At 40.0% G+C, this 15,365-nt stretch overlaps 1 protein-coding gene across 1 annotated transcript in view; it reads left to right on the top strand.

Annotated features, from left to right (window-relative positions):
• MYRFL (myelin regulatory factor like) overlaps nucleotides 1-15,365 on the top strand; it is a 123,221-nt gene that overhangs the window by 85,693 nt on the left and 22,163 nt on the right. Inside the window, exons 15-16 of the mRNA XM_032347049.1 lie at nucleotides 13,632-13,795; nucleotides 14,666-14,729. Of these exons, the coding sequence (XP_032202940.1) occupies nucleotides 13,632-13,795; nucleotides 14,666-14,729 (228 nt within the window). The remainder of the gene's footprint in view (nucleotides 1-13,631; nucleotides 13,796-14,665; nucleotides 14,730-15,365) is intronic.

Here is a 15,365-nt window from a genome sequence, read left to right as displayed (position 1 = left end):
TGGCAACTTTATTTATTTCTGTGATTATTTGGGAGTAGGCTTTTATATTTCTTGAGCATTATTATTCGGTGGGCTTGGTGTAAGAAAAATGTACCCAATAATTGTCAGCGTGGCCTTAAACATATTTACAGCTATGTCTGTATGAAAATGAAGTTCAGTTTGAATAATGTGTGTGTGTCTGTGTGTGTGTGTGTGTGTGTGTGTGTGTTTTACAAAATGATGTTATGAGCCACCCTACTACACCTTAGTATGTGGTTGCTTTTTGCTCATTGATTCTCTTTTTCCTGCAACTGGAAGGAATTTTCTGTTCAAGTCATGCAAAGATAAGTACAACAGGGCTCCTGTCTTCAAGCAGCTGACAGTCCGAGGCGGGTGGTGAGGCGGGACTCAAGAACAGAGCTCTGAGTGACAGCGTGACAGGTGCGCTCCTGTCTGTGGACACCAGGCAGGGGCTTGCAGATGGGAAGGGAGCGGGGACTGAGAGGCAAGGGAAAGAGGACAGAGGCCGACCTGGGGTGACTGAGAGAGAGGAGCACTGCAGGCGGCCTCTCCATTTTTCTTTTCTCTCCCGCATGCTGTCCAATTAGACGCCCAGTGCCGCTGTCCAGAGTTTGGCCACCTCTCCTGTCTATTATCTTCCCTCCGTATTCTCTTTACCCTTCCCAGTTCTCTCCCTAAAACAGAAAGAGAAGGAAACATCTCTGATGGTACAATCCCCCTTCCCCCTTTGCCTCTTCGTTGGCTTATTATCACCCCTCCCCCATCTGGATGGACCCGTCGCTCTCTAACTCCTTTCCTAACCCTCACACCCACCCCGCCAGCCCCCACACACCCTCAGAATGCAAGGTCTCTGCACGCACCGACACCTTTGGTTTGCCGGCCCTTCTGCCACCGGCCTCGTTCTCTGTCCTCACGCTCACCAAGTCTGTTTCTGCCTCAGAGCTGTTCCACGGAGTGTTCTCAGCCCTGCAGACTCTCCCTTTAGATGAGCTTGTCATTTGGATCTCAGGGCCAAGAACTTTTTCGACCACCTCATCTAAAAGAGTCTCTGTATCTCTAGCTTTCACTTTTTTGTAAGATTCAGGGCCACGGACAGGGTGTGTAGTGCCTTTGCTTTTATTTCGAGAGAGGAGCCCCCTGTTTCTGGGGCAGAACCCACCGTTACCCTCAGCTGGAGGGCTGTGCAGGGGACATACTGTAGACTTCTGGGTGATGGCCTGGAGAATTCTGTCCCCGCTGGAATGGTCTCACTTGCCTACTTATTCTTCACTTCCCCGGTTCGTTGTGTGACCCCCCCAAATCTGTATTTTTCAAAGCTTTATCTCCAATAGTTTCTTTGTGGTTTCAACCCCAGAGTTTAGAGTACTAGTCCACAAATCCTGGCTGAATGAATTAAGGATTCTGTGATGCCTTGATCAATCTTGTCTCTGTTCTGGCTCAGGCCTCCCCTTATACATCTTTCTAGAGTATTTATCACATTGTGTTGTCATTCTCTTCCTAGTCCGTATCTCTCCCACCAGACAGTGAGCTTCTCAAGGTCAAAGAATGTGCCTTGTCAGTCCTGCATTGTTCAGGGTGGCATCTGGTACATTGTGAGCTCTCAGTAAGCATGTGTTTGAGTTAATGGCTGAGTTTCTGGATCTCCCTGAAAGGAAGAGAAGTGGTTCCATTCAAATAAGGAAGTCTGACAGAAAAGTGGCTTTCTAGTGGGAAAATGAGTTCAATTTTGTGTTTGAGGTGTGAGCTGAGTATTCAGATGAAAATGTCCAGAGGTGACTGGGAGTGTGGAAGTTGGGAGGGAGCCAGGGCCCAAGGGACGCTGCAGCCACGGGTGAAGATATTCATTGATGAGGGAAAGGTTATGGATGGAGGTCACAGATCAGAAGCCTGTAGCCAAGTCCGGCCTGAAGACTTTCTTTTTTTTTCCTCATGGTGTTTTAAAATTTTTCAAATTTGTTGCCAATTTTTAAAAATGAGGGCTCCTCAAACAAATTCTGGGTTTCTGGCTCCCCAGAGCCATCAGATCTGGTCACATGAAGCTGAGGAGTAGCTTCCCGGCAAGGGCTTCAGGGGCCCTTCCATCTCCGCTTCCTGTTACCTGCCTGCCCTGGAGGATTTCAGTTCTGACGGAATGAGAAGCAAGTAGACTAAAAGCAGAAGGTTTCTTCCAGTTAGGACCAGGAGTAGATCTGGGCAGGCTGAGAGGGTTGGGCTAAAATGGAATATGGAGTAAGCACAGTGTCAAAACTTCAAGTGAGGGGCGCCTGGGTGGCTCAGTTGGTTAAGCAGCTGCCTTCAGCTCAGGTCATGATCCCAGCGTCCTGGGATCGAGTCCCACATCGGGCTCCTTGCTCAGCAGGGAGCCTGCTTCTCCCTCTGCCTCTGCCTACCATTCTGTCTGCCTGTGCTCGCTCTCTCCCCCTCTCTCTCTCTGATAAATAAATAAAATCTTTAAAAAAAAAAAAAAAAGAAAAAAAAAAAACTTCAAGTGAGAAGAGAGGACGGATGCGGACATGGGGAAGAAGGGTTGAGACGGAAGAAAACGAATGTTAATAAAATATGATTTTAGCAATTGGAGAATCACTAATAGTACATGGCAAAGCGGTTAAAAGTGTGAATTTTGACATCAGATAAGACTTTGTCCAAAGCTTGGCTCAGCAAGTTTTGGGGATAATGAGGTCACTTTCAAATTATTTTACTCTTTACGGTTCTCAATAAAGATAACTTCAGTATGGCAAGTTGAAATTCTACCTTCATTACTTTTCCCCCCACTGAAGCAATTGCTTTTATAAATGATTTTGGTTAACAAAAATTTTCTTAAAACCACGGCTTTTTGGTCTATAATACAGTAAAGCCCAATAAATGGTTAACTGTTAGTGAATTTTTTTCCAGATGTCACTCAGAGATGCTAATGTCTCAGGTGCCTTTGAAATGATTTGTGTGTTTTTTTTTTTAATGGAATGACACATTCTCTGTTTTTTTCAGAAAAACGGAGTGGTAGAAGATTTATATGTTTGAGTTCCTATGGCTAGCCCAGAAACTAAATGGAGGTATTTAATTAATTAATTAATTAATTTTGAATTTTCAAAATTTAAATATAGTTGACACACAATATTGCATTAGTTTCAGGGGTACAATATAGGGATTCAACACGTTTCTACATCATGTCACACTCACCACAGGCACAGCTCCCATCTGACACCGTACAACACTATTACCGTACTACCAACGCTATTCCTCATGCTGTGCCTTTTATCCCTGTGACTTCTTTATTTCATAACTGGAAGCTTGCATCTCCCACTCCCCTTCACCCAAAACGGAGGCTTTTAAACATCCTGCTCATCAGTTGGTTTAGAAGTCCAGTGTTGGGATGTCTGGGTGGCTCAGTCAGTTAAGTGTGTGCCTTCGGCTCAGGTCGAAGGGTCCCAGATTGAGTCCCACATCGGGTTCCCTGGTCAGTGGGGTGCCTCCTTCTCCTTATGCCTACTGCTCCCCCTGCTTATGCTCTCTTTCTGACAAATAAATAAATAAAATCTTTAAAAAAAAAAAAAAAAAGGTCCAGTCTTTTCTCATCAAGGGAGGGAGCAGAACTCATTTATTGCTTGTGGTGTGGTAAGTTTCCTGTAAGGGGAAAGCTTTCTCCGTTGGACTCACACGATTGATTTGACTCCAAGCTTGATGATTCTTTTTAGAGCTAATATGTTCTTAAACCAACCCTGGCTGTATGAACAACTGATCACCTGTTCGTAAGCCATCTTCTTCTTTCCTAGGGGCTCCTCATACTGGAGGCAGGGAGAAAATCCTTTTATTTTTTGGTAAACATTTTAGAGAGAAATATGGTTATTTATTGTTTTCTTGCAAAATTTATTTTTGTAGTTATGTCTTCTTTTAAAAAGTTATTGCTCATTTTTTTTTTTTTTTTGGCTATGTGTTAAAAGTTCAGAAATAACACAGGTAAAAGCAATGGATTACTAGGGTGGTAACTAGTAAAAGTTTATTGTGCACACAAAAAAGACAGTTTGCCAACTGAAACCAAAACACGGAATAAGGCCATTTAGGAAGCAGCTTGTAGAGAGAGAAAGCAGTGCCTATTTATTCTTCTGTGGTTGGTTATAATATTGGAATTTTCTTAAGTGATAGGGAACTGGTCATTGGTTACTTCCTATCAACCTTGGGAAACAGTTCAGGTCTTGCTTATGGTTTCCAGAGGCATAAGCAAGAGATGATGTAGGTCAAGTCAGTTGTGCAAAATAAGTTGCATTAAGCTTTGTTTATATGACTAAACTGGTTTTGTCTGCTTAGGGAATTTTCAGGACGGGTCTCCATTTGTTTTTAATTTTAACACATGCATTTAAACAAGATGGAAGGATGGATGGATGGAGCTCATTGTGGCATTTAAGCAATAGGTATATGGGCATTTACTGTACAATTTTTAAAACTTTTCTGTATGCTTAGAAATTTCTGTAATAAAATGTTGGGAAAAGCAGGCATTGTTCCAGACTCCTTAAACTGCAATTTAAATCCTCCGGTAGCAAGTGGTGACAATACTTTGAAGATCAGGTAGACCTGTTTATTCAAGCCCCTGATTGAACACCTAGAAGTTTATACTTTATTTACCAAAGTGTAACTCAGCAGTCTACTTTTCTGGCTTAGGGGCTCTATTTTTTTAAATCCATATCAAGGCCTGGGCAAAGTTCTAAAGCCGGGTTTATTCAAAGCCCAAATAATTGCCAGGCACCTCCATTGGCTAAAGATGGTTTTTCTCCCTTGGCAGTCATCCTTGTGAGGCTCGATTTCAGGTTGTTATATTCCCATGATTCTATTGTAGGGGAAGACTTTTTTTAAAAGAAGATTTTATTTATTTATTTATTTATTTGAGAGAGAGAGAGAGAGAAAGAGGGAGGAGAGGGATGCGCAGAGGGAGAGGCAGAAGGGAGAAGCAGACTCCCCACTGAGCAGGAAGCCAGACATGGGGCACAATCCCAGGACCCCAGGGACCCCAGGGATCTCCGGGACCATGACCGGAGCCCAAGGCAGACGCTTAACCAACTGAGCCACCCAGGCGCCCTCCCTGATGTTATTATAAAACATTAGTCCATGCAACACCAGATGCCACCAGGAGACTCTCACTGGGAGAGAAATAAGAGCCTGATTCAACTTCTCCAGGCTTTCTTCGCGATCAGGCTGGGTTCGCCTTATTTAGTGTTGCTAGATAGAGGACAAGTCGCAGTTCCCAGACAGAGGAGAGGTCAGCTCGGCTGTCTGGCTGCTCCCGCCTTTAGGACCAGAACTGCAAGGGAGGGTGGAGCTTGTGGTCTGCGTTCTGCAGGGCTTGTCTGGGACGTGCGGAGGCCCTGAAGGAACTTCTATCTATCTCCTGAGCCAAATCCTCCCAGAGTTGCAAAGGACCTGATCGGAGTGGAAACCAGTTTGCTGGGTACAGTCAAACCAGCTCCCCATACCCAGCTGCCCTGAGGGTGGGAAACACTAGTATTGCATTGTTTAAATCTCCCAAATTTCCATGGACATTTCCTAATATGGAAGTGGAATTTGGACCTCAGTCTTTTTGCTTTTTTGAGAGCAGCCTCAGATAAAAGAATACACTAGAAGTTTGGCCACTGTCTTTATTTCACTAGAGAGCAGTGCTGTGGCCTCCCGATGCCTCATGACAGGAACTGTCCCAGCAGTAATGTTCCCTCATGTAACACACACTGAGTTCCTGCTCTGTGCTGGTGAACTGCCCGCGGACAAGATGTGTCTCTGGGTGTTCATCACACGGGTGGGTACGACACAGAGCGGAAGGAAAGTGGAGGTGGGGGAGACAGGTGGTTCAGGTAGAGGCAGCAGCCTGTCCGCGCTAGCTCCAGAAACCAGAGAAAGCTTGAGATGTTCAGCAAAGGGCAAAAGGTTCGATGAGATTAGAGCGCAGCGCCTACAGTGAAGGATAAGGCTTGGGTAAGGCACGTGCTCTAAGCTCATAGTGGCCCTGATTTCATGATGCTTCCTGTTGTTCCCACGTGCGTGGATACTTTCTGAAGTGCTCCACAAGCCCTTCAGAAAAGATGTCATGCTGTCCGTTTGTACCTTCACCCCAAAGCAAGTCATAAACAGGTGCAAGATTCTTGTGGGATTTGAAGCAGTCTCTATTTTCTACCCCTCCCGCCCCACCAAGTCTCATGAGCAGTTTTTGGTGGCAAGAGGTCTGATAATTTTTGCATCACAATCATAAAGCTACATTTCAGCTGAGATTGTTGGTCCCACTTCGCCTGGTTAATAATAACTGGACAGGTTTGAATAATTGAATTAAGTTCAATTATAAAATAGTTATTAAACAACAGTGGGTATTAGATGGGGAAGCTTTTCAAAATGTCCCAGCTTACGCCCATCTGAGTTCTAAGGCATACAGACCTTTACATGGGACTTGGATGAGCCTATGTGAACAAAGTTTCCCTGGTATCCGGTTGCACGTTCATGGTTCAAGTGAACTCACTGAGACCTTATCACTTGCATAGAAAGGAACGCTTTCAGAAAGTTCTGGATTATGTTTTTGAGCATATTTACACTGGATTCAATATGCTATGAGAGGACAGAAGTCAGAAGTATTTTAGTCAGAGTCGATCTCTATAATGTAATGTCCTAGGAATTTATTTTGTGGTCGTTTTCCATTGGATCCATAAAGTCAAGGCCATGAGTATAACTGGGAAGGCAGTAGTAAATTTCCTCGCTACCTTTATTTCCTCTTAAATAGGAAAACACATGAATTATCTTCTTGCCTATTGGATCTACCTGGAAGATATATGGTGCCAACAAATTTGAGTTGAAGAAATCAGAGCTGGCTTATCATTATTTACAAGTAACTGGACAATCGCTGCCAATTGTTCATATCTCATGAGGCAGCATTAAAAGTCCTGTGGGGTAGATATTACAGAATGAACTTAACCCTGCTTTAGAAGGGACTTAAGTATCATTCTCCATGGTCTGCTCTTGTTTGGGCTAAATCACAAATTCATGTTATCAGGCGAGCATTAAAAAAAGAAGCCAAGAAAAATAAAAAAGAATTTTAGGTATGGTAGCACCAGTGAGGATCGGGAAATGTGGGTGATTCAGGAGATTTGGGAGACTGAACAGGTGGCAGGGCACAGCGGATGGCCCCTGGGGGAGGCAAGGGGGACGGGTCAGGTGATGACTGGGAATCTGTTGGGGACCGCTGCTTGGACATGACAGCCAGTTATAATTATAGTATAAGGCTTTCTACAACGTAAACAAAGCAAAAGGTGGTATGACATTTACTGTGATTTAGAACCATAGAATGTTATTCTTGTCTTCATGATTTCTGCTTTATTTTTATTAAAACAAATTTAGAAGTAAGGGAACATTTGTACCAGAATTAGAAAATTTTAAAGAGCTTTTGTCAGGAGATTGGTGTTTTATTTTTTCTTATTTACTTATTTATTTATTAACATTTTAATAAGGAATTTCAAATATACATAAATTAGAATAATAGTGAAACTCATGTGTATCCTTCACCCAGATTTGACAATTTTCAATTTGTGTCCTATCTTACTTTATTCAAATCCCCCACCAACTATCCTTCTTTACCAACTGCATTTTTTTTTTTGCTTTATTGAGATACAAGTTTAAGGCATATGACATGACGATTTGATACACATACATATTTCAAAATGATTACTACAGTGAGTTAGTTAACACAACCATCAGCCACATAATTGCCTTTTGTGTGTGTGTGGTAAGAACATTTGAAATCAACTCTCTTAGCGACTTATAAGCATTAATGTAATATTGTATACTATAGTCATCAGGCAGTACATCAGATCCTCAGGACTTAACCATTTCAAACCGAGTTTGTATCTTTTGATAAACATCTCATTCCACTCCCTCCACCCCCATCTCTCAGTCTCTGGCAACCACCATTATACTCTCTGTTTCTCTCTACTCTCTTTTTTTCTAGTTTTTTTTTTTTTCCACATATAAGTGATAGTTTCCACATATAAGTGATAGCACAGTCTTTCCATGTCTCACTTATTTCACTTGGCATATTGCCCTCAATTCCATCCAAGCTGTCACAAATGGCAGGATTTCCTTCTTTATTATAGCCGAATAATAGTCCATTTGTGTGTGTGTGTGTGTGTGTGTGTGTGTGTGTGTGTCCCATTGTCTTTATCCATTCTTCTATCAATGGATACTTAGGTTGTTTCCCTATCTTGGCTACTGTGAATTACCCTGCAATGAGCATAGGGCTGAGGGTACCTCTTAGAGATGGTGATTTCGTGTCCTTTAGACATGCACCCAGACATATTGGGGGGATCTCCATACTGTTTTTCATAATGCCTATACCAATTGACACTTCTACCAACAGTGTACAAGTGTTCCCTTTTCCCCATACCCTCGCCAACACTTGTTCTCTTTTTCCTGCCTTTGTAAAACTAGCCATCCTAACATGAATGTGACGGTATCTCACTGTAGTTTTGATTTGCATTTCTCTGATGATTAGTGGCATTGAGCATCCTTTCATGTACCTTTTGGCCATCTGTATATCTTCTTTGGAAAAATGTTTATTCATATCCTCTGATCATTTTTATTAGATTATTTGTATTTTGCTATTGAGTTGTGTGAGTTCCTTATATATTTTGAATATTAATCCCTTATCAGATATATGGTTTATAAATATTGTCTTCCAATCTTTAGGTGGACTTTTAATTTTGTTGCTTGTTTCTTTTGCTGTATGAAAACTCTTGAGTTTGATGTAGTCCCACTTGTTTATGTTTGCTTTTGTTGCTTGTGCTTTTGGTGTTGTATCCAAAAAAAATGGTTCTCAGACCGATGTCAAGAAATTTTTTCCCTCTGTTTTCTTCTAAGACTTTTATGGTCTTAGGCCCACATTTAAGCCTTTAATCTATTTAGAGTTAATTTTTGTGGGTGGTGTAAAGTAGAAGTCCATTTCATACTTTTGCATGTGACTAGTTTTCCCAACTATGCATGGGTTTATTACCTATTTCATCCGTTTCTATGTCTATTCTTATGCTAGTACTCTTCTGATTACTATAGCTTTATTGAAATCAGGAGGTATGATGCCTTCAGCTATATTCTTTCACAGGGTTGCTTTGGATATTAGGGGTCTTTTGTGGTTCCATACAAATTTTAGGATTTTTTTTTCTGTTTCTATGAAAGATGCCGTTAGAATTTTGATAGAGATTACATTGGATCTATAGATGGCTTTGAATAGTATGGACATTTCAACAATATTAATTGTCCTGATCTAAGAACATAGGATATCTTTCCATGTATTTGTGTCCTCTGTTTCTTCCATCAATGTCTCATAATTTTCTTTTCTTTTTTTTTTTTTTAAAGATTTTATTTATTTATTCGACAGAGAGAGAGATCACAAGTAGGCAGAGAGAGGAGGAAGCAGGCTCCCTGCTGAGCAGAGAGCCCGATGTGGGACTCGATCCCAGGACCCTGAGATCATGACCTGAGCCGAAGGCAGCGGCTTAACCCACTGAGCCACCCAGGCGCCCAATGTCTCATAATTTTCAATGTGCAGATCTTTCACCCCCTGGATAAATTTATTCCTAAGTGTTTATCAGTTTTTATGCTATTGTAAATTGGATTCTTCCTTTCTTTTTCAAGTAATTTATTGCTAGTGTATAGAAATGCAACTAATTTTTGCATATTAGATTTTGTATCCTACAACTTCACTTAATTTATTAATTCTAACTTTTTTTGGTTGACTCTTAAGGACTTTCTGTATATAAGATCATATCATCTGCAACAGATAGTTTGCTTTTTCCTTTCCAATTTGGATAACTTTTATTTCTTTTTCTTATCTGATTTCTTTGTCTTGGACTTCCAGTATTATGTTGCATAGAAATGGTGGGCAGTGAGCTTCCTTGTTTTATTCCTGACCTTAGAAGAAAAACTCTCTGCTTTTCTTCTTTGAGTATAATGTTAGGTATGGACTTATCGTATAGGGCTTTTATCATGTTGAGGTATAGTCCATCTATAATTTGTTGAGAGGTCTTTTTCATGAAAAGATGCTGAATTTTGTCTAATGCTTTTCTACATCTGTTGAGATGATCAAATGATTTTATTAATGTGGTGTAACACATTGATTGATTTGCATATGTTGAACCATTTTTGTATCCCAGTAATAAATCTCACTTAATCATCATGTATGACCCTTTTAATGTATTATTGAGTATCCATACTTATCAGAGATAATTGTCTGCAATTATCTTTTTTTGTAGTATATTTATCTGACCTTATTTGGTATCAGGGTGATGTTGGCCTTTTAAAATGAGTTTGGAAGTGTTCCCTACTCTTCAGTTTTTTTGGGAGAGTTTGAAGAGATTTGTATAGACTCTTCTTTAAGCATTTGGTAGAATTCCCCAGTGAAGCCGTCTGGTTCTGGACTTTAGTTTGTTGGGATGTTTTTGATTATTGATTCAATCTTTTTTTTTTAGTTGGCTTTTTAGATTTTCTATTTTTTCATAATTCAGTCTTAGTTGGTTTTATGTTTCTAGGAATATCCATAACTGTTCATAGTAGTTTCTTAGGATCCTTAGTATTTTTGTGGTATCACAAAATACCTCTCTTTTTTGATTTTATTTATTTGAGTCTTCTTTCTTTTTGTTCCTTAATCTAGCTAAAGTTTTGTCGATTTTGTTTATCTTTTCAAAAAATTAGCTCTTAGTTTTGGTGACTTTTCCATAGTGTTTCTGGGTATATTTCATTTATTTCTGCTCTGATCTTTGTTATTTCTTTCCTTCTACTGCCTTTCATCTGAGTTTCTACTTTTTATAGTTCCTTGAGGTGTAAAGTTAGGTTGTTTATTTGAGATATTTCTTTTTTCTTCTTAATGTGGGTGCTTATTGCTATAAAATTCCTTAGAACTACTTTTGCTGGGATGCCTGGGTGGCTCAGTAGATTAAACAGCTGCCTTCCGCTCAGGTCATGATCCCAGGGTCCTGAGATCAAGTCCCACATCGGGCTCCTTGCTCAGTGGGGAGTCTGCTCCGCTCTCTGCCTGCTTCTGCCTCTGCCTATCTCTCTCTTTCTCTCTCCCTCTTTTTCCCCTCTCTGAAAAATAAATAAAATCTTTAAAGAAAAAAACACGACTACTTTTGTTATATCCCATAAGTTTTATTATTATAGTGCATTTCCATTTTTATTTGTTTCAAGATATTTTTTATTTCCTTTTGGTCTCCTCTTTAGCTCATTAGTTTTGCAAGCATGTATTGTTTAATTTCCACTACTCATGAATTTTCAAGTTTTCCTCCTGTTATGAATTTCTAGTTTCATTACCATTGTGGCCAGAAAAGATACTTGGTGCGATTTTAATCTTATTAAATTTGCAAGGTTTGTTTTGTGACCTAACGTATAATCTAGCCTTGAGAATGTTCTGTATGCATTTGAGAAGACTGTGTATTCTGCTCTGTTGGGTGGGATTTCTGATATGTCTTTTAGGTCATTTGGTCAAAGGCATAGTTCTAGTTCACTGTTTCCTTACTGATTTCCTGACTGGGTAAACTATCTGTCGAAAGTAGAATACTAAAGTCCTCTACTATTATTATATTCTTCTATTTTTTCCTTCAGGTCTGTTAGTATTTGCATAATAATAGGTTCTCCGATGTTGGATCTCTCTCTCTCTCACTAGAGATAGAAATACAGATATAGAGTATAGACATATAGATTTATAAGTGTTATAGTCTGATGCATATCCCCCTTACCAGGCTGAATTGGCCCCTTTATCAGCATATAACCTTCTTTGTCTCTTGGTACTGTTTTTGACTTAAATTTTATTTTATTTGACATAAGTATGGCTACCCCTGCTCTCTTTTGGTTTCCATTTGCATGGAGTATCTTTTTCCATTTCTTTAGATGTGTATGTCCTTAAAGCTGGTGTGAATCTGTAGTAGGGTGCAGCATATAGCAGCATTTTTTTTTAATTCATTCACAACCTCTATGAATTTTTACTGGAGAACTTAATCCATTTATATTTAAAGTAATTATTAATCGGTGAGGACTTATCAATGCCATCTTATTGTTTTTTGGCTCTTCCCTTATTCCTTTCTTCCTCTTTTGCTATGTTCCTTTGTGAACTGATTTTCTGTAGTGGTATGCTCTGACTCCCTTCTCTTTATCTTTTGTAGGTTTTTGTTTTGTGGTTATGTGAAGCTTATGTAAAATATCTTATTGCTTATTTTAGGCTGATAACAACTGAATTTTGATCATATACAAAAACTCTATCCTCTTACTTACATCTCCATGTTTTATGTTTTTGATGTCATAATACACCTCTCTGTATGTGTGTACTATTAACCAATTATTGCAGTTATAGTTATTTTTAATACTTCTGTTCTTTAACTTTTCTAATTGAGTTAAGTGATTTATAAAGCATCATATTAGGGTAGCAGAATGTCCTGAAATTGACTGTGTATTTAGCTTTACTGGTGTGTTTTATACCAGTGTGCAGGTCTTTAAACTCCATAAATTAAGACTTAAGTTTGTAATGTTCAGCTTCTGAGTCCTTTCTGAGTGGTTGCTATACGGTGTGTGAAACCCTTAAAGCTTCAGTGTGCATCATGAGAATCTCAAAGACACACAGCCCCGACTTTGATCCTCCAACTACGAAACGATCTTTTTCTTTTGGCCTTGAGCTCATCATTTTACAACAGTGGACCAGCCTCTATGAGCCCCAAAGAATTCTGTGGCATTCAGAACTTGTAAACAGAAAGGGGGAGAGGAGGGAAGGTCACAGGATCAGGATGTGAGTTGATGAGAGCTTTCCAGTGTTTTTGTTATGGCTGAGAGAGACACACATGTTTCCATGACAACTGAAGTGTGTGGGTGGGAGAAGGGATGGCTGGCACACTCTGGCTGTGGTTGGTTTCCCTTTCTTGTTCTTTCTGGTGTGTTGGTGGCCTTCTCTGAGCAGATAGAATTAAGTGTTGTTGTTTTCAATTTTGTTTGGGAGTTAGGCTAAAATAGAAATTGTACATGGTTGCTCATGGGATGTTAAAGCAGAAATTAACATGTCAAGAATTATCATCTTGTTCATGGATGAAGATAATGAAGCTCAGAGAGCTGGTTCTGCTCAGCATGGGGTCTCACATCTAGTAAGTGGCAGAACTTAGAGAAAAGCCCAGGTCTTCATACCTTTCTCCTTCACCAGAGCAATTCGATACACGTTACCAGAAAGAACTAGAATCGTTTCTTATGAGGATTTAGTGATGCGCACACAAATCAACATTCCAAAGCCTGTTCTAACTTTCTCTTGATGAGTTTTAAATATAGTATAATGGCCGTACAAAATAAATCTTCAGATTCCAAACTTGACAATGTCCTTCAGCTCCATTCTCTTTTTGGATCACAAGGACATATTTCTATTTTATTGCAAATTGAACATAAGCAGCTTTACTACACAGCCAGCAGTTTAGCAAGATCATTTTAAGTTGCAACCCTCTCCGGTTTTATCTTGAATGAACTTGAGGTTTGTGTGTGTGTAATCATTTTCAGGTGGTACATTTCACCTGTCTTCGAATGGACTGTGGCCAGTTCCATGGTGGTCTCACCCTGTGGATTTATACCCTCTGTGCTGTTTTCATTTCTAGGACCAGATCTTTATGGAAAATGTGGGTGCAGTGAAGCAGCTCTGCAAACTAACCCACAACCTTGAAGAAAGGATAGAGGAGTTAGAAATATGGAACAGAAAGCTGGCCCGGCTGAAGCGGCTCAGTAGTTGCAAGTCCTCAGCCAGCGAAGCAAGCTCCATCAGGTACATCCCAAGTACCACAGGCACAGGAGTTGGAAGGGAGGAGAGAATAGGGCCTCTCCGTAACTAGTCCAATGAAATGGTCTTTCTGATCCAGCAGCAACCATCACTTTCTGATGCTGCCATCCCTCTTCTCTTTCTTTTTAAGATTTTTTTCATTATTTGACAGAGGGAGAGAGAGCACAAGTAGGCAGAGCAGCGGGCAGAGGGAAAGAGAGAAGCAGGCTCCCCGCTGAGCAGGCAGCCCCATGAAGGACTCTATCTCAGGACCCTGGGATCATGACCTGAGCTGAAGGCAGCAGCTTAACTGACTGAGCCACCCAGGCACCACCCCTCCCCTCTTTTAAAAATGTTTTGGAACACAATTGCCTTATGTGGTAATTTTCTTATTTTTTCTGTTGCTGCTTTAAAAAGAAAACAAAACATGAAGTAGCTGTTTAAGAACAAAGTGTTATATGAAATGTTACATTTTAGCAAAGGGACAACTTCTCCTTTAAGGAGGAGAAGGGGCCTTTTCTAAATTTAGAAAATCATGTTTCTTTCTCAGGGAAAAAACTTCTAGTCTTTTTTTCTTTTTCCTCATTACTTAAGGAGGTAAATGCACATTTCCTGGGGTCTAATTATGAGAAAAAAGAAATATAAGGTTTAATGCATTCATTTATGCTTACTAAGGTTCTTTTTCACAAAAGAATCTCTCAATTGCTTTGACTTTTGCTTTTTAAAATTAGCACTGTATTACCAAAAAAAAAAAAAAAAAAAAAGAAAGAAAGAAAGTCATACTGCTGTGTTAGTAGCAGCCTGGGCTTTTGTCTTATAACTCCCAGAGAGGCATTTGAATAGTAATTAACATTCTCTCTCTCTCTTTTTTTAAAGCAAATTTAGCAGAGCTCTTAGTGCGTCTTCTCCAAGAAGGGCCATTCCCCAAAAAACCAACAAGGTAAATAGAATTAAATTTGTAATGAATAATGATGATGTTTTTTCTATACCCCCCTAAAGTCTTTAGAGAAATTGATCAAAAATGCTTTTCTTCATTTATTTGCTGATAGACACCCTACTTTGCATCCTTATGCACTTTAGGTTTTTTTGTTTGTTTGTTTGTTTGTTTGTTTTTTAAGATTTTATTTATTTGAAAGAAAGAGAGACAGAGCATGAGCAGTGCACAGAGGGACAGGGGATGGGCAGGGCTCAATCCCAGGACCCTGAAATCATGACCTGAGCTGAAGGCAGATACCCTTGTACTACCCCTTTAATAGATACTAAGTGTTTTTTCAAAAAGATGTTTAGAAAAAGGAGTGTAGAACATGCTCATTTCAGAAATACTGTTCTGCCAGCTTTTGTTTATACTGTCCCCCCAACCCCCCGAGTGAAATTCATCAGCCTCCACATGCACTTGGCCCTTGGCTGCAAGTTCTGTGTGAATGCCTTAACTTGACCTAATTCCTTATCTATGGCTTCAGAAGTCCCGGAGAGGCTTCCGTTACTTCCCCAAATCCCTCTTTTCCCTTTGTTAATTAGTACTGTTCATGCAAATGGGTAAGATAGGTGTTCACTTTCTTATAAGTGTAAATTGTTA

This window comes from Mustela erminea, chromosome 6 (genome assembly GCF_009829155.1).
Source record: "Mustela erminea isolate mMusErm1 chromosome 6, mMusErm1.Pri, whole genome shotgun sequence".
Lineage (NCBI taxonomy): Eukaryota > Metazoa > Chordata > Mammalia > Carnivora > Mustelidae > Mustela > Mustela erminea.
The sequence above is the reverse complement of the archived record's forward strand: the minus strand, read 5'-3'. Positions and strand labels throughout refer to the sequence as shown.